The 19,917-nt window shown below is 37.6% G+C and overlaps 1 protein-coding gene across 1 annotated transcript in view; it reads right to left on the reverse strand.

Annotated features, from left to right (window-relative positions):
* The window catches only part of IARS2 (isoleucyl-tRNA synthetase 2, mitochondrial), a 25,982-nt gene extending 6,286 nt beyond the window's left edge, over positions 1 to 19,696 (reverse strand). Inside the window, exons 1-13 of the mRNA XM_031060660.1 lie at positions 19,426 to 19,696; positions 18,432 to 18,588; positions 17,311 to 17,459; positions 17,171 to 17,220; positions 16,965 to 17,074; positions 16,789 to 16,879; positions 16,288 to 16,403; positions 15,063 to 15,232; positions 14,185 to 14,275; positions 13,842 to 13,993; positions 12,747 to 12,907; positions 5,353 to 5,455; positions 4,639 to 4,732 (exon numbers count right to left, since the gene is read on the reverse strand). Of these exons, the coding sequence (XP_030916520.1) occupies positions 4,639 to 4,732; positions 5,353 to 5,455; positions 12,747 to 12,907; positions 13,842 to 13,993; positions 14,185 to 14,275; positions 15,063 to 15,232; positions 16,288 to 16,403; positions 16,789 to 16,879; positions 16,965 to 17,074; positions 17,171 to 17,220; positions 17,311 to 17,459; positions 18,432 to 18,555 (1,411 nt within the window). The 5' untranslated portion in view covers positions 18,556 to 18,588; positions 19,426 to 19,696. The remainder of the gene's footprint in view (positions 1 to 4,638; positions 4,733 to 5,352; positions 5,456 to 12,746; positions 12,908 to 13,841; positions 13,994 to 14,184; positions 14,276 to 15,062; positions 15,233 to 16,287; positions 16,404 to 16,788; positions 16,880 to 16,964; positions 17,075 to 17,170; positions 17,221 to 17,310; positions 17,460 to 18,431; positions 18,589 to 19,425) is intronic.
* Positions 19,697 to 19,917: the final 221 nt, after the last annotated feature.

Below are 19,917 nucleotides of genomic sequence, written 5' to 3' on the forward strand. Positions count from 1 at the left end.
GGATAGAGGCATCTGGAAAAGTCTGGCTTGGGAAGGCTGAGTAGAAATATTATTCCCTGTAAATACACACATAGAAAAAAAGAGGAATGGTAGGGAAGAGCAAGTGCAGCTAATGAGTACTTTAGAGGAAAATTGGGCTACAAGGCAGGCAGGGTATTAGCTGACTGCACATTAAAAGCAGAAGAGCTAACCCAGCTATTCCACAAGGTTGAGAGAGGACAGCACAGCTTAAATGGCTTTACTGGTGGAATTCAGTCACTGTACAAAAAGGTACAAACTTGTTGACTCAAGAAGTCCCTCCTTGTCCTAAGCAATCCTAGACAGGTCACCAGAGTGAGAACAGAGTAATGTGAACACAGCAGAACATGCAAGTCAAAGCCTACAAAGGTGCAAAACCATACATATATTTGTCAGGAGTTTAGTTTTGATTCTACAAGTTGATGGTGTTGCTTTCTCAATATTCAGACAGAAGTTTCTCTACTCAATTTTTATTCACTATCTCCTCTTTTCCTCTTCCTACGACCCCTGAGACAATGCTTCTTTCTGCCGCTGACACACTTGATTTATTTGTTTAACTTAATGGAAGTTTCAATATTTAGATCCATCCTGCAATAAAGGGAAGTTCAACATTACAAAGGTCAAGGCCACACAGTTCCAGGTAGCACAGGAGTGGGTGGATATCATGGTTTTTACACTTCTGCTTATTCAGTCAAGGAAATCTACAAAGAGTCTGGGGTTTACAAGTACAGTAAGTAAGGAGCAACCTTTGTATTAAGAGACTGCAAAAATACTTGTGAGAAGTAGATAAGAAAAAAGAATATTTGTGGTAAGGAAGACAGTAACATTAGAAAATCTGTAACACATTTGTTACTTACAACTAGTTTATGAGCCACTGGTTTTAGAGAAGTGAACTTTTCATGGAAATGCCAGTAGTTAGAACTTAGAGAAGAATTTCAACAAACAACTGATTACAAACAGCAAACTGGATTGGGCTTTTCTGACAGGAACTAGTACATCTGGCAAGCTGGCTACTGGTGCTTGCAAAGTTAACAGAGGCCTGAACATTTTATCTGTAAAATACAAACATGGGGTTTGCATATACAAAACCTGCCTTGTAAGTAGCTCCCCTTCCTCAGTTTTGTTAAAATTGTGATTGTTATATAAAAATTAATTAAAACAGTGCTTACTTTTTTTTTTTTATAAATCGAGAAGTATGTCCAACAACCCCAAAGAGACTTTTCTGTTTATTTTAACTGAGGTATAGTACATAGGTCGTTAAAGAGAATTGCAATTTATGATCCTTCTGGTTTGGATTTCAAGATTCCATATCTTTGATCTTACAGACTTTGACTTTTAGATTAAACATAATGTATTTTAATGCCAGGAATGAACCAGCTAAGATAAATTCAAGCCTCTCAGTCAGCACAAAAGTTTGAACACTTAGATAGGCAAGCTGTAAAATAATCACATTAATTCAGTTAAAAATTAGCCAATAAGATAGGGGAAAAAAGTTATGATGTTGAATGTAGAACTACCATCGTTGCAATACCCACAAAACTGTAGGTAAAAGCTGTATGACTTTTACCAGTGGCAAATCACATCACAGTAAAGTCCAGTGTGCATTTTTATACTAAATATTTTAAAAAAGAATCATCTCAAAGTTGTAGTGAAGATGGCACTCTGTCAATGAGGAAAATGTAGGAGAATTTTAAGACATTTTAAGACATCTCTTAAATGGATGCTCCATAAGGAGCTACTGAAATGAGCTCTGTCAAAAGGCTGAACTTCAAAGCAAAAGAACAACAGAACAAGTGCTGGGCACCACAGCATTAAGTATTTAAAATTAGCACATGCTTTTGAACAAAATTTTGCTTTTACCACACTTTCTTTTTGGAAGCAGTGTATTAACACTCTTCTACCTCACAGCAGCATTGTGAAAATGCAGTTATTCCTGTCTGAAGCATTTGGACTTAAATGTTAACATTGCACAAAACAGTTATTTAAAAAAAAAATAAATTTGAGGCATGTGTAGCAAGAAACAAGCAGGATGAGAGGACGCAACAATAAACTGTTCAGTGAAAACAGTGTTAGGCAAACAGAGTATTAAGAAAGCAAACAGCATCCCCAGGAAATTTTAGAGGATTTCAGAGAACGTTGCACTTGTGGATCTGCTCTCAGTGATGCCAATGAGTGATGTTTATTTCGCACAGTCTACTTGTAGCTGTACAATTTTGGGTTTGTGACTACAAATCTAGTAGCCAAATCTCTGATTTTAGTGTGTAAGTTGCAGCTGCCCCACTGCTGACATAGAATGGTTTGGTTAATCTGTCATTTAGCTACAAGTGGTACCTTAGGCACACCCAGGCTGGAAAAAGGAAGTCAACCATAATTTAATGGAACAAGAGTAACTTTAGGCCATGTCCATCAGAATAGGCCCAGTCCCTGGAAGGAGATGCAGCAGGGCAAGTATTAGAAATAGGTCTGTGCAAGAGCAAAAGGTAATGCAACCTATGACTTACACCACTGGACTTGGCTGTCAGTGAGCAATTCCTTTATCCTCATTCAGCAGAATCTCTCCTCTTGCCCCTCTTCACCCCCTTCCCAACCTGCTTTTTTTGCTGACAGCAATCTCTGTGGCCCTCAGCCAAAGGGATACATTTTGTAACAGCTGCACCTCCTTTAGTAAGCTTGGACACAGCTGGGTCAAATGCACTGAAAACTCAGGCCAAGTTCTGAGTCACAGAGACGCTGAAGAGAAGGAATTATTTTCACAAGACTGGAACTGACAAGGAGATCTGTAACATCTGTTATTCCTGCTAGTTACTAACAGATCATTGACTTAGAATTTTCAATAACTTGAGTTCAGGGCAGAGTGAAACAAACATTAGTCTCAGTTTTAGTCATCTTTTATATCCTGCCGTTGCCTCAAAGTAACTCGTGCTGTGAAAGAACCTCTGCCACCAACACTGACAGAAGGCAGCAACAACCTCTGCTATCACTCATCTCCTACCACGAAATTAGTTCTTCACATAATGACATTCTCTAAGCAATCTTGGATTTCTCCATGAATTCCATCTTTTTTTCCTCCCAGAGTACTTTGGAAAACAACCCCACCCATTAGTCTGTCTGTAAGCCTTACTTATTATCATTGATATTGGAAGAAGTTCTACAAAAAGCTTTAAAAACTGGAGCGTATTTCGGAAATAGATGACAAAATTCTTAATTCAACAATGTCTCTTGCAAAGTTTTATAAAAGGTGAGTTAAACCAGTAATTTGATATGAATCACAGACTGTACTTCACTTCTGGCAGTGGCTGGAAGCCTCAATTACACAGAAAAAAGCTAATGAAATTTTTGTGTCATTTCGGAGAATAAATGGGGTCAGGAGGTTACACTGCTGGCTAGCCAGTCCCCAGCTTTGACAGCAGTGGGGTCACTCCAGATATGTCACAGAGCAGAAGAAGATGCCTTACACACACCAAACTCCAGCAAATTTCATTAAAAGAGAGGACTAGGTAGAGAAGAGCAGCTTGTAATAGTTCCATGAAAGAAGTCTGTATTGTGATAACTCAAACATTTATTAGACACTACAGAATCCATATGGGAGCTTTACACAAATTAACAACGAATCCAGAGCCTTGATTCTGCTATTGCTTATTAAAAGTAATCTCCTTTACAAAGGATTAGAGGACTGAGGTGTTCAGCTCTTTAACAATGCAGGTTTGTAACTCCATAAAATACCACTACTTTGTTATAGCTTTCAAAATCAAACCAGAAACATTTTTAAAGAGCATAAACATCAACATATGTAAAAATCTTCTAGAAAATTAATGTTTGCTGATGGTACTGTTGCCTGACCATGTTGCTAAGAAATAAAACTCTGGTACTAACGTGTTTTATAATTCAGCAAGATTGTTATCATGCAATTGTGTACAGAGGGTTTAAAGTCCAACAGACTTGATGTATGGGACCAGACTCCTCCTTTAGAAAAGACTCTTGACTTTGCACTATCCTTCAGGCAAACAGTGTGTATTTTACAGCTTTTTACACAAATATCTATCTGCTACCTACTGAGTAGCAACTACTGGCAGTAGGAGCCATAAATAGCATATAGCAAGCATAAATATTTTAAGCCACAATATACTGCTTTAGTTACTGAAAGTAATGAGAAGTGAAAAAGCACACCTACACTTTTAAATTATAAAACTTAGACTCAGCAGCTGATCTCAGTCTTTGCTATTTGTCTGTGCTATTTGCTTCAAATAGCACAAACAAGCACAGACTGAAACTTGTTAACTAAAAACAATTTAGGAGTACCAAGCAGCAGCAAAGCACCTTGGCTGTCTGTGCCATGAGACTTCTCCACTCAAAGCAAGTATGAGGCGATCAGCAGTTACACAGTACACCACATGTCAGAATCATTAGAGCAGCATATTAGAAAAACCTCAAGTTTAATTATGCTGAGTTTGCCAACATTAAATCCTTATCTTTACAAGCAAAAGCAGCTTTAAAAGTCATAGACAGCCCACTGACAGCATAATGTGCCTCAGTTGTGCTGACACCAACAGTGTCACACAGAACAGTTACATTTTGCTCTCCAAGTATTTTAAAATAAGGATCAACATAGGAATTCTTTACCTTCCAAAACATGAGCCCAGGAAGTTCCACTGTCAAACCAAATGTCTAGGACATCCTGTCCCTTGACATAATCTGAAACATCACGACCACCAGCCTAGAGAACAATTGAGAGAACAATTATTAAATAATGCAAATAGAATACTCTAAATCATCAATGCTTTTCAAAGCCAGAAATAAAGCAAATTTTGTTTCTGGACCAGTTTTGTACAGGTTCTGTTACCAACTTTGTGAGGGAACACAAAATAATGTAGGTAATTTTTGACAAGAGTTTTCAGATAATTACTGATGGAAACTCAAGATAGGGCAAGGAAAAATTACAAAGAAAATCTCAGATGGCACAGTAACACTACAGCTTTGTGGTAGCTTAAGTACACAATTGTTAAAGAACAATAAAAAGTTAGGAAGAACTAAATCAAAATTCAAATCCATCTTAATGACCAAGACCTAATATATATTTGGCCTCATAATTTGGTTAATTAGGATGTCACTTTCCTCCTGATCTAAGAGGAGGAGGATGGAGATCTCTGCCCTGAATTAACAGCACAAATCCAATTGTGTGTGTGTTCTGCCCCACTCAGATCTCACTTTTTGAACACTCCTTTCACAATGAGGGTACAAGACTGAAGAGGATCATGGGAATAAACAAAATTTTTCTATTATTTCCCATCACTCAACTGTCTTCAGCACCTGCTGTATCTGAAGTCAGAAGTTTACCTTTGCCACAGCTTCTTTTGACAAGAGTTGTTCAATAGGGAGGGCCCACCATGCATCTGTTCCTTGCTGCTCCACTATTTTGATGACATCTGTGATGGTTTCACTGGGTTAGGAGGAAAAAAAGGGTTTATGAATGGAGGAGCTAATCACACCTTTCCACAAGTATCCCAGACCCAAAGCAGTGAGAGATGCTGACACACAGACCAAGCTACTAGAACCTGTGATTTTCCAGCTTCTAATCCATACAAAACTTCACAGAGCTTCCTGCCTTCATTAAATACTTTCTGGCTTTGCCTTCCAAGATGGGAGGATTTGTACAACATACAAAATTTGGAATCCACATGGATTCCAAATATCTTCTTCTGCAAATACCTCATAATTGGGGCACTCAGAAAAGATGCCAGCAGCTTGAAAACTTCTAAAATCCATTTTATTTGCTATTTATTGACCTTGAATTTAAAGAAACTACACAAGTATTTCCCCTCAAAATATCTGCTCTTTTTAACAACAGGTTTATTTTTCCTACTGGATACAGAGACTTTGAAAACTCACGTGGAAAGGAGGAGTGAGGAAATGACAGCTTTTCAAGTAGCACACACACACACATATATACATATATACATACATATATATGTATCTATATATAGATACATCTTAAGCTTCCAGTTGCCTGAATTTTCTGAAATTAGCAATATATATTTTAAATTGTAATAAATATTTTAATCCAAATAATGTAAGAAACTGAAAATTCTGCACCCATAGAGGAGTGATAATAAACCATTCAATATAGACTCTGAAGACAATCTATGAGTCCATATCATATAGCACCAGCCAGGACAAAGGTCCTGAAAATAAACAGATATTATGGAAATAAGAAAAATTAAAAAGTTAACTAAGCATTTTTCCTGATCTGAACAGATAAGGCAACCTCAAGGTGTGCAGTTCTGTGCACTATTTATGACACATTCAATCCTTGGCCCTAATAGGTAAGGCTATGGGGAATTGATTTTTAATATTGCTTAATACCAAGTCTAGACATAAATTAAAGTATCTTAAAAAACCAAAGAGGAACCCCACACACTTTGTCTTGCTGATTCACAGACCACTTGCTAAAGAGGTGATTTTTAAGACATCTGTATTTAAGGAGTACAACAGATTATCCTGACCTGCCAACTTCAAACTAAACCTGCTGCTAAACCAGAGACTTGTTTATAACTCGAGAAATGAAGATTTAATCAGTTAACTAATTTCTTGACACAGTATTGCAAAAGGGGGAAAAGTAAAATAATTATCTCGCATAATTATCTTAAAAACACAGAAGGCAGATGATCTTCTTCAGTCTTCACTCAGTTTTGTGTTTGGTTTTCAGCACAGTATTTTACTGCACTGCTAATAAGCTGAACTACATCACTAAAACATTTAATGGACTCTTACACTGAGGATTTAAGCATGAAAACATGTTCTCCAGGAAGTTGTAGAACAAATTACTTCAGTTCATGACATGAGGTGCAACGGCAAGAAGAAAATCCAGTTTTGCTCTTGACTGCTCAAATTCAATGACAGAATATCAATTTTGTATCAATCAATCAATCAATCAATAGTCAATTAATCAATTCACTTCTCAAAATAAATTCCTGTAGAACATCTCAGCAGATTCTCTGCAGCAAGAGGCCATTAAGCAGCAATACTCACACATGGACATCCCTGTGGCACCACCACCATTCTCCCCCTTTCAAACCAGCCCAGGCATCATTCACCTTCCATTTTAATGTAGGACACAATTTATGGCTTTGTAATGTATCTGCTAACATTTATCTTGCTAAAACAATACTGAGGAGCTCCAGCTGTGAATGGTACCACTTCTTTACAGAAATATTTGCACAGAGGCCTGTTTGGCTGGCTATACTTCCAGTTTTGAGAGTGTTACTTCTCCAAGATAAAAGCTAACAACAACCCCCAGTACAGGTACAATTCCTGGCAGAGAGCTGATGTGCAACCCTTATGTCTTGCCTCCTTTACCCTAAATCTCCAAATTCAGAAAGCTCACAGGAAACATAAAAAAGAAATTTGCCTCAGCCTGGACTAAACTATTCCTCTGAATTTGTCTTTTGTAGGATGAATACCTTCCACTGACAAAGCTGGATTTACACCCTGACCTTTAGCGACGATACTGCAGCACCCAGGAACATTTTAGAAAAAGCAATACACAATATTATTTTCACTCTTTGCCAATAGAATTTTCCACCTTGGATTCTTCTCAAATACACTATCAGTGTATTTTTAAAGACAGTTATAGATAACCAGTTGTCTTCACCTGAAGATTTGAAGAGTTCTCTCCACAGTTTCAATGCCTTCCTCTCACTGGCTGAGTCTCACCCATGGAACTCACCAGCAGAAGACAAGAGTAGCTAAATTAAAAAGAGGATGATTTACCCTAAAACATGTTTATTACCATGTAAAATATTTGTGTATGTTGAGTGATTCATGCAAGAAGTAATTCAGTGCTCAGCTACTGGCTCTGGCCTCAATGAGAGCCAGAAAAATTCTCTGAACAGGAATCATACCCACAACTAGTAAATCCTGTAAAGCAGAAAATTTAAACAGGAACTAAGCCTGTCTTTCACATAGTTTTTTCATATTGCAAATACACTTCCGTGGAGGGACATAAACTCCAGTGATGAATTAATTTCAACCTACACATTTTTAAAATATTCAACAGGTATTTCACAATATCAGTGTTTGGAGGGGTGTATAAAAGATGATAAATCCAGCTATAGATCAAAATTAACAGTTATCTTGGACAGCATATAAAAAGATTCTCTTAATAAACTATATTTTCCTTTCCATCAGAGGTGGGGGAGGGAGAGAGAAGAAGGAAATAAACCTTTGCTATTACTGTCCCTTGGGAAAGCATAATAAAATGCCTGCCTTCATTTACAGTAAGTATTGCCAATGTCACACAAGACTTGCGTAGCCTTGTAGATACTCCATTCCCACAAAACATACCATGAGCTAACCTTTTATCAAGTATATTGCCATGCAATGCAAAGATTACACTATTAATTTATGAAGAGCAGATTTTTTTAAAGATATTCTTGTTACACAAGAATACACAAGGTGCAATTATGCTACAGATAAAAGTTTTCAGATAAGTAAAAGGTCAGATTTGTGTTATCAATTACTTACAAGAAACGAGGAGTCAAGGACTGCAAAGTCAATTTTTTATTGACCAATATTCTCAAAATTCTGTCATAGTTTCAAATCATGTTTAAAAAAACCCCGATATTTTAGCAGTGCAAGTTTTTTTCACTATACAGTGTTTCCCTACGGAATGTAAGTGAACATTAACAAACATTTTATAAAAGGAGGTAGTTTAGATGAACGATCTCCAGGGTACCTTTTCAACAAATCTTTTTTACTCCTACAGTTTGAAAAATACAAGTCAAAAAAACACAGCCCCTGTACTTGTCTCTGCTCTTCTTGCAGGATCCTTATGATAAATTTGACTTCAAGAGAGAAACAACTTTATTTAAGGTATCTGCATTATAAGGAGCAGGACTTTTGCAAAGTATTTTTCTGTAAGGTGCAAGTGAAAACCACCTTGCTCAAATAACTACTCATCACTTTATAATCTGCAGCCTTCAAGGTGAGCATGATAATTCCCCAAGTGAGCCATAAAGGCATTGTAAAACTTTGCCCTTTATCCAGAGGCTATCTGGAAGAACTTGCATTACGTGTCCCTGCTATGCTCTGACACCCCTACGGCAATTCACGCTACCACGGCTCCAGCCAATCACCCGGGAGCCAGATATTGATTATGCTGCACACTTATTTAATCTGTTAACAGAAATTAGGCAGCATTAAGATACAGTCAGGAGCAGAAGAATACAGAGCCTGATGTTCTCTCCATCTCCTTTCCAACAGCAGAAGCAAAGAAGGGAAAGTTATCTTCTGCTTTACAAGATCTCGATACTACAGCTGTAAGTATTTAGGGGATGGTAAGCTGCTACTAATTGCAATTCACTGAAATGTCTTATTATTTTAAAAAACAAATTAGAGTACATGACAGACCTCCTTCAAAACCATGTTGGGTTTTTCTTTTTCAGAAATTTGATTTATGTGTTAATCAAAGTCACAGGGATGTGGTCAAAGGCATTAGAACGATCTTTGCAATACTATTATTTATTACCAATATCTGAACAGTGAGTTTGTAAAGCAGCTATTGAATGAGGTCAGATTAAAGTATGTATTACCTGTGCTGAACTACTACTGGAAATACAAATCTTGTATTTTAGTTTTGAAGCTCTTTTGTCTTTTCCATGAGTTACAGAGTTTCCTAGATGGAGAATGCTTCCTCTTGAAATCTGTTAAATCTTGAAAGCTGTCACACAGCATAAACATCTATTTGTGCATGTACTCTGAATTGCTTTAAAAGTCTTTTTTCTCCATTTGTGCAAAAAAATCACCTCTGTATTCTTACTGAAAATGGCAACAATGAAGAAGTGCTCTCTCTTTTCTCTCTCCTATAAGGAATTTTTAATCATAATTTTTATACTCCTAGTCACAATATGATGCAGCATACTCTGCATTAAAGAATTTAAACATCATTGGTATATTAAATTTCTAACCATAGATGACAATGTAATTGAATCAAATATCTTCAAGGTTATAGGGGGGCCACAGCAGCAAGGAGACTCATGGAGATTCTGCATTGAACATTACAAACGGCCTCTTGGCTAGAAAGACCTGGATTACTGGTGTGGCAAAAACACTGTTAGAGAAAGCAGCTCTACCCTGAAAGAAGGGCTTTCAGCAGCTTTTCATGTGATAAATTCAGGAACAGCTCTCAGAGGGAAACAGCAGTTTATTTTAGGGACTTTTTTTTTTCTTTTTAAAAGTCTTTTTACAGGTGATACATGAACAGGATCACTCAAGATCGACCACTGGTGCTCTCATATGTAACAGCAACTCCATGTGGACTACACTGACTTCCAGTGGAGATGCTGTTACTTTTGATAGTCACTCAAAAACTCCACAGCAGCTGCTACTGAAAGGCTGTTCATCCAGCATTCAAGTTAAAAACAGCTCATGTTTTGAAATGCAAGTTATTTACTGGTGTTTTAACTATATTAATTATTCATACTGTCTACGTATGAAACTTTAAAAGTTTCACATTAAAAAGTATGTCAGCAACCTGTTATAATATGATTTTCAAAATGATAATGCAAATGTAACAAAACAGGCTTAGCTGCAGTTTTCAATAAGAACTGGTGTCCAGGAAAATGACCTATGAATTGACAGACTGTTTTCTGCATTTGCCTGTCACTTCTATAGGCCAATATTCTGTGCACTTCTACTCCAGTTACAGAAGTCTCCTACAGTTACCTTTACAAATATTTAAGCTCAAACTTTTTAGAATATTTAATGACTGCTTTACAATTTCCTTTGAAAATTCCACCAAGAGTAAGTAAAGTTAGAAGTAAAGAGTACTGGCTATAAATGACCATCTGAACCTGTCAGTCAAATGAAATAAATCTCTTTTCAAGCATAGTGAATATGTCTGGTTTTTTCCTAAATGCCTCTCTATTCCCCAGATCAATTCTACCCAAACATGCCATGCTCTCCCCTCGTTCACTCCCCTATAATTCTTGCTGCTGGGCCAACACCTACACACAAAGGTGGAGGTGTTAAGCTGTGGCAGAGTTTACCACATCATAATGCTGTGACTGCCACCTTTTGCACAATTTCGGGAATAATCTCACACAGCTTCAGCACTCACAAAAGGCAGGGGCTTTAATACAGGTCACAGCCTGTCAAAGTGATTTTACTACAACCTAAGGGAATTCCCACATATCCCTCCTTTCAAATGCTTTCTGTCCCAGCTCCTCAGCGTTCAGAAGGAGCTCCTTCTTCATGGTGCCCCTTGGTTTTGAGTGCCACCTGCTGGACTGGTTTCCATTACACCTTTTTGCTTGTTAAACTGTATATTTAACAGTTTTTAAGCAACACACACACTCTCAAGGCTACTCTTCAACCAGAAAACAAAAAGAATTCCTCTGAAATAGTAGTTTTTTATAGAGACACACACCTGCTTTTTTGCAGGTAAAGTGGTTTTATGTCCCACAAATCCTCCACCCATTTATTTCCTCATGTGTGTCAGCATTATTCAGGCACTATAAACGACATTGTGGCTACTGTGGTCTTTTCTCACAGTTACTGCCTACAGTGAGAGAGCCAAAGTACATCTCTCTGCACACTTACACACCCAGTCACACCAGGTGAAGCTAAGGACTACCTGTCTAAAGTCCATTCCCTGCTCTCCACACCCTGAGCCTCACCTACTACTGTCTACTATCTACTGCTCGTGTGCTCAGTACAGCCTCTGGAAAACATGCTAGACTGCTGCAGTACATTTACACAACACCAGAATAAAAAAAAAGTTCTGCAATGGTATTCAAGTTCAGCTGTAAAAACTAATGAATTTTCACAAAAGGTTGTAAGGTTAAGGTGTACAAAACTGAGGTACATCAGCATATCTCAAGGCAGAAAAAAATTATGGAACTAATTCAATGAATGTGGAACTCCACTATACTCTTTTTACGAAATCACCTCTTAGAGAGCATTCACAACTGAAAACCTTTGCTCCCCAAAGAAGTAAAAGCAGAACTCTATTACTCCTTACAGGAAAGGATCATATTTGGTTGACTCCTTGTTTTAAAGCATAGCTTGGATTTCCTCTGCAATATGTTGTCTCTAATTCCTGAAATGCAGTGTTTGCAATATCTAGATACTATTAACCAAAAGATGGCAGAATCAGACTAGCATCTGAAGATCTAGACATACCAAACCATATAGCTAAGGGTCCGTTACACTTGAGGCTGGTCTTCAAAGTCGCTCCAATTTTGTTTTGAAACAAAATGCACTTATTTATTCTGCAACCAGTGTCGTTAAGCCATTTCAAATCTCACTGTCACTTAACTGCAAAACCCTATTTTGACACAGTACCTGGACTATTTAATGTATAGTGATACAATTAAGTTGCCATCTATTCTAACCATAATTTGCATTTCACCGCTTGCTTAAATGGAAAGGCCAGTCATGACTGTCAGCTCACTGAAGATGAGGGATGAAAACAGCAATTAATGTCAAGAGGAGTTTTCAGGTAACTTAAGTATGTCAGTAAATTGATTCCTATTATTTTTATGCAAGTCACTTCCAGCCACAAGGTTTTGATTGTTTTAACTTAAATCTAAATTAGATCTGCATATAAACAACTACAAGTAAAAGCATGTATTCCTACTTGAAATAGTAAGAAGTTTTATAATATCACTAACTGCAGCGCAACAGACAGTGCTGCTTCTGTCACTTCGCAGTGTCTAAGGCTAGGCAGGTACCTGTTTATCAAGCATTCTCCTGTGCTCTTCTGATAAAAAGCAGGAATTGGGACGCCCCAGCATCTTTGCCGTGATATGCACCAGAATGTCCTTCTGTCCAGCATCTCCAGCATCCTGTTCACTGCAGATGTAGGGATCACTTTCACTTTTTTCAGCACATCCTATGAAGGAGATAGTGAACTGTTGAACATGCTTCAGCTTTCCCACTAATAATGTTTATGCTGCCAGTAAAATACGGTACAGATCTACTCTCCCATTCCCAGTATCAAACAACACATTTTCAGGCAACTGCCTGCTGCTCTTCAATAACTTCTTTGAACACTGCATATATTGTGTATTTCCCAACCAAACCCCAGTTCTCTGCTTCACTAGCAGACAGACCCTAAAAATGAGTTAAAAATGGCATCAGTGACTGAATCCAAAGTTTAAAAGCTGACTGTATCTTGTTCTGTTGTCTACTTTGAAAATCCACCGCGATACAAACTGTCTGTAGAGGGCTACCATTCACTCCCAGCCCAGCTGAGTTACCACTGTGTTTTCATCCATTCTAGACAAAGGTGAATACCGAGTATACACCTCATGCCCTAATTAGAATAAAATCACTGTTACCCTAAGGTGCTGGCCTGAATCTTCTGTATGGATCTATATAACTTCAAAGAACAAAAGACCTCAAGCTTTAAAGTTATTTAAAATAAGACTGTGACAAAATTAACAGGGCAGCAAACAGATACCTGGCCACACAAGGCTAGGCTAACAAAAAAAGCTAATTTTAACAGTGATTAAATTGTCTCTTCTAATTTAATTCCTTGAAACATCATCTTCATTTTAGGGAAAAAAACATCAGTAGCTCTAAGAAACTTCTGCATCTGTAAATACAATGAGCAAATCTACCAGTCAGTGCAGCGACCCTGGATTATATCAACATTGACAAAAGATTTGACAACATGTTTCACTTCAACAAGTAATTAATGCTTTTCAACTACTGTTCATAAACCCTAGAGAAGATAATATTCTGGCGGGAGCTACAGCAAGATTTTTTGTTGATTCCAAGTAGCATCATCTTCAAGTATCTCATAAGAAAGCAAAATTACATACCTGTGCTGCAGCCTTCACATCTGCTGTGTTTACAAACCACTGTTTGCTGGCACGAATAATAATTGGTTTTTTCGTCCTCCAGTCATAGGGGTAACTGTGCACATATTTCTCCTCTTTTAACAAACTCCCAGCTGCTTGAAGCATCTTAATGACTGAAAGAAAAAATGAGGCAAGATTAAATTTCAGTTTGAACAAATGGCTGCTGTTAATCTCAACTTAGTCCTTTTCATAATCAACACTTAGCAAGAAATGCCAAAATATGGCCAGTTTATACAAACTCTCAAAATATACCTGCAGAACTGTAAGTGATGAAGTAACAAATGGTCAAACATCAGATACTCACCAGCTTCATTCCCTTCTTCAAGGACATTCTTGTTTTTAAGCTCAGGACCTGCTGCTTCTGTAAAATACCCACTTTCATCCACAAGGCAATCCTGAAAATAAATAAATTAATCATGTCAAAAAAATATCATGTGGCAATTTATTATCATTTTAGTATTCAAAAGTGAGTTAAATACTCTACTGGGTGACTCCTTTTCTAATGAATAACAAAATATTTAAGTACAATTCAGATTTAGTGAACTGCAGTTTAGTAATTTACCAAGTAAGTGAATTTCAGGTGTCAGAAGAAACGAGCACCAATGCATTTGCACACATACCACAACTATTACACATCACAGTCACTGGTATTTCAGTGACTTTTCAAATAAACAATGCAAAATAAAAGCAAACCTAACCCTCCCCATGCCCCATATCCTGAATCTTCACTCCCATCAATCACAAACTGGCTATGCATAAATGAGCTGTATTTACATATGTGTTTAAAACAAGCTTTGCTGAAAAAAAAGTAACAATGACCTACATAACTGGTGACTTACTGATCTGCATGTAAAAGAAAATTCTGAGTAGTGAAAGTCAGTATCTGAGAAACATTCTCAGTGTTCTTCTTTAAAAAACAAAACCACATAAAGAGCAGAAAAATCTGATTCTAACACCTCCCTGTAAGTTTTAATTAGCAGAAGGAAATGTCATTCTTTTATTCTGATACACATTTCCTTAAGGTTAGTCTTGCATTCCCGAAGGCCATTAGTGATACTCACACTTCTGTGAATGCTTCAAAATATTTTCAAGTTTTATGGACAAATTAAAACAAATAATTTTGGTGTCACGCAGTCAATCAGTTGCAGGAAATCAAGAGCAACAACTGAAAAGATAAAGTACCGTGGGTAGCTGATGGTGGGAAGCTACGCTGTAATCTTCCATACCATGAGCTGGGGCTGTGTGAACTAATCCTGTCCCTTTTGTCATTGTCACATGATTTGCAGGTAACAGCGGAGAGACTCTGCCAGGAATGGTGGGATGAGCACAAGAACCATCTGCCAAATCTGCACCTGAAAAATACAAACAGAAGATAAAATAAACACAACTCACACGTTCAACTTCTTCTATCAGAGAGCAGAAAAAACCCAAGTGTTTAAAAAAAAAACAGAAGAAATATTATTATTAAAGCCTTGCCTCACAGAGCTTAAGGAATGTGCCATATGACAAAATGGTGTTCACAAAATGATTTTCTTCTAGAAGGAACATGATTAAGAACTGCCATCACAAAGTTATGTACACAAATACAGAAAAGTAACAAATATAATTAATTACTGGATGTATGGGAAGTTAAAAAGAACAGGTTCCGATATAAAATTTCTTTTTTAAGAAGGCTCAACTCTACTACTCTTGGATGTTATCTGTAAATGGTATTATCAAAAAGTTGGAAGTATGACTTAAAAAGGTGGAAGCTGTGAGAAAAAACACCCTCAGTAATTTCATCATCAGGTAAAAACAAGACCTTCTCTGAAAGAGAAGGCATGGAAAGACACCAAAAAAAAAGAAAACAAAAAATCATAGAAACAGATTCCTCACCTCCTTTACAAATGCATATTTCCAGCACTGAATCACTGATGGAGGCAAATGAATAAAGCTCACAAATGACACACCAAATCCCAACTCATGACACTGAATCCCAAGCCTGCTTGTTAAGAAATGCCACTATGCAGTTTATTAGGACACCAACTCAACTGCTTTAGTTTGTCCAGACAGACAACAGCCACCTACAATACCTCACCAGTCATGCTTGTAATTAGCCCCCTCTTGTCATCAACAATGGATGGAAAGACAAACTGCAGTGTAATTAAGATTTTGATACTGAACAGACTAGATATAGACTTACACTCTACATCTCATCTTTCCACACATGATGCCAGATTTTAAAAATTAATTTGAAATCTATGGATAATAATTTGAGCTACAATACACCAACAGTAAATCTGACAGAGTCCTCCTCCTTGTATTATTTTAGTGAAGCATATTCTCAAATTATAAACACATTTAAATGAAGCAGTATTCAGACACCTACAAGCAGATTTCTAAGCAATTTAACAATTTAAAAACCTACCTTTACACGTTGATACAACTTCAAACTGTGTGTCCAGAACAGCAGCTGTAGATTCAACTCTATCTGCAGCAAGGATGAAGCGTTGTCCAGTTGTTGTACATTTTACAATTGAGTATCTGCAATGCAAACATGAATTTATGATACTAAATAATCACAAACACCACAAAGCTACCAATTTGTGAAATTCTTCATCTCTAAGACAGACAAGTATGCTTTACATGTCCAGTTCACTCACAAATCTCAAAATTCAAGGTAACCTTGAAGAAGAAATGAAGAAGAAGAAATAATTTAATAAAAATTTAGGCAGAAATTAATATATTAGTAGATATAGAATAAAGCTTACAATTGCAACACTTAAAAACAAAACAAAAAAAAACCCCAAACATTACCCAAAAAAGATGCCTTCAGTAAGCTGTAATGACAGCCCAGAATGTTTTAATTTTGCTGCTAAATACCAGTAGGGACTGACACAGACAACTGAACCAAGTGGAAGACACCTACGCTGAGTCAGGCATGTAACAAACTGCTTGATTGGCTGGCACAGTCCAAGGCTGCGTGGTCCAGACTAGCACACTAGCAGGGGATGATCCATCTACAGATGTAAATTAGAAGTACTTTACTCACAGTTACAACAAAAATCAAAGCTGTCAGTCTCTAAAGCCACAGAGAAGTCGTACCTATCACAGAAGTCAGCTTAGGTGGCGACTTCAGCAGCGGAAATTTCATGTACACAGAGCGACTGACGTGCTGCTCGTTGTACTCCAGCTCTGCCTCAGCCAAGGCTGTTCTGATACACATCAAACACAAGTTACACACTGCAACATCAAAAGCTACTGGCATCCTTGCTAAAATTTTGAAGACAAAATGGTAAGTTGATTCTTACTTTGTTGAAGGGGACCAGAACACAGGTTTATAGTCCCGGTAAATTAAACCCTAGAGAGGACAGTGAGGGGAAAAAAAGAAAGTTAGGAGAAACAAAACTCATGAAAAATCAATACAGACTTCCACAGAAGTTCAGTATACCTTATCATACATCTTGTAGAAGACTCTCAGCTGGTTTGCTTCATACTTTGGATCAAATGTAAGGTAGCAGTTGGCCCAATCTGCCATTATACCCCAACGAATGAAGGCAGATTTCTGTTTCTCAATTGCTCTTTCTGCAAATGCTCTGGCTGAAAGGAATGGCTCCATTAAGCACATGGTTTAGCACACTAAGATCAATAAAATATCACTTAAAATGCACTATTGATTTTTTTAGTAAAGCCAGAGCTGAACGTAGTGAACCTATACCCTAACCATTATGGTTCAAAATATATACATTTCAGATTGGTTGTTACAAAAAATGATTGCAAAGAGTAAACAGGCTTGGCACTTTTTCACTGACATAGGATATTAAGCACATGTCCTTAGACTACAAACTTTCTTTTTAAGAAAGGGGGGGGGGAAATATACTTTGTTAGGAAGAAAAATTTCTCAAAATAAGTTCTCAACATACAACTAATAAGAGCTAAAGTTAACTTCCTCTGTTTATGCTTATTCAAAATTTTCTAAGTAACATCCATCTGAAAATAAGTTAGTCCATTTCATTACCACAATTTCAAATTAAAGACGTTTCAATTGCTCATTACAAAAAGCTTTGCAGCTGAATGATGATGCCTTTCAACCCATATTGTATTTGAAATTATTTCTTCAAAACAGTTTCCATATAATACAGACTTTCTTCAAAAGGGTCCCCCCTATATTTTTTAAGGATTGTTAAAAAGCCAATAAATACATTCCAACTTGTGATACTGAGCTAAGCTGTCCTGAAGGAGCCTGACTTCTACATGCATCTTTTCAGTTCCTAATCAAATTCAGCCTTCAAAAACCAAAAGGATGCTTATCTGATAAATTGCAGCTTCCTGCCACTACACTGTTAATCCAAGCAGACATCCAAATCTCCTGCCCTCCTTTTGTTTTTTTTAAACTGAGGGTCAATGCTCTGCATGCCCATTACAACAACGAATTAAGCTTGTGTGAAATTATCCCATTTCATCAGATTCCAGCCTGCTCTATTTGCTTGCCAAATACACCCAGTGATCATAGAAAACGTCACCAATAGCTAATAGAAAAGGCCACAATGAAGTCTAAAAGCCTTCATTTACCTCTCTGCCGAATTTCCATCGGTGAAAGATTTTCAGCTCCTTTGATTTCTGACAGTGCCTTCAACTCAATTGGCAGCCCATGGCAATCCCACCCTGGCACATAATGCACTTTATAACCTCTCATCACATGGAAGCGATTGGTGATGTCTTTCAAAATCTGAAAAGCCACAAGGGTCTGTTATCACTTTAGCTCCCCCATATGGAGCAGCCACATTTGTAATTAAGCTCCTCCTGTTTAAAAAATACAATTATCAAAAGCTGCAGGATAAGTTTATATTTAAGACCAGAGAAGCTCTGGGTCCCCCATCCTTGGAAGCGTTCAAGGCCAGTTTGGATGAGGCTTTGAGCAACCTGGTCTAGCAGAAGGTGTCCCTGCCCATGGCAGAGGGTTTGGAACCAAATCATCTTTAGGGTCCTTTCCAACCCAAACCACTCTGTGATCCAAAGACTCTGCATTTTTTATCTTTCTTGCCTATAATTTTGTACATTGGCAGAACATTAGAGGACCTCTGATCCAAGGACTTCACAACCAGTGTAACTGAGAGATGCAGCTTATAAACTCGCAAGACTTGAAGTGAACAAATCTGACTTACTCTATTTTTTAAAACATTGAGCTGGACCTACAGCACTAGCCTAGAGCACACTGCTGCAGCCCAAGCTCTGGCACCGAGATTGTGAGAAGCTGTGGGTGACAGCTCACAATCTGAGTTTTTCAAACTTGATGGTCTGCATAATGCTGTGAATCTCAAGGCTGAATCAAAAAGAACACTGAGCATTCAGTACATGGTATTTATGTTGGGGTATAGTATCTGTGTCAACACGGCAAAATATGGCATCCACATAATCATACTATTGCTTTTTAAAAGCCCCAGCTACCAAAATCACAAACATTTTAAGGTGTTACTGATTTAAACGGGAATGGAGAACACAGAGCACATGACAGCAGGTTTTTTACCATTTCACAAGAATAAAGTATGAACAAGCAAGTATTTACTTTGTTTAATGCATGGCCAACATGAGGGTCTCCATTGGCATAGGGCGGTCCATCATGTAAACAAAATTCCTGTTTTGTCTTCCTTTGCCTTTGCCATGAGTACAGTTCCGAAAAACCACATTTCTGTAGAAACAACAAGAAAAAGACCAAAACTACCACAACTCTCTGTACCTTCAAAAAGTCTGGATGTAAAATTTACAACAAAATCAGGCAAGCAAAAAAATACACTATTCTAACTCCGCAAGAGAAGCCATTAGTGGGCTTTAAGTACGAAAAAGGCCGAAGAGGGTGAAATATTAGGCCTGAGATTATTATCCTAGCACTGCACTATCCGGACGGTCGTTACTCTCCTCCAAAACAAACTGCATAAAAGTTATGACTATCCAAATTAAAATACCTCAAGAGCCCGAGCTTTTCTAAAAAAGAGCCCGGAATCGCGAGAAGTCCCGCGCGGCGGGACCGAACACAAACCCTGGCGGCCACCCCCACCCT

Source organism: Geospiza fortis, unplaced genomic scaffold, assembly GCF_000277835.1.
Source record: "Geospiza fortis unplaced genomic scaffold, GeoFor_1.0 scaffold41, whole genome shotgun sequence".
Classification (NCBI taxonomy): domain Eukaryota; kingdom Metazoa; phylum Chordata; class Aves; order Passeriformes; family Thraupidae; genus Geospiza; species Geospiza fortis.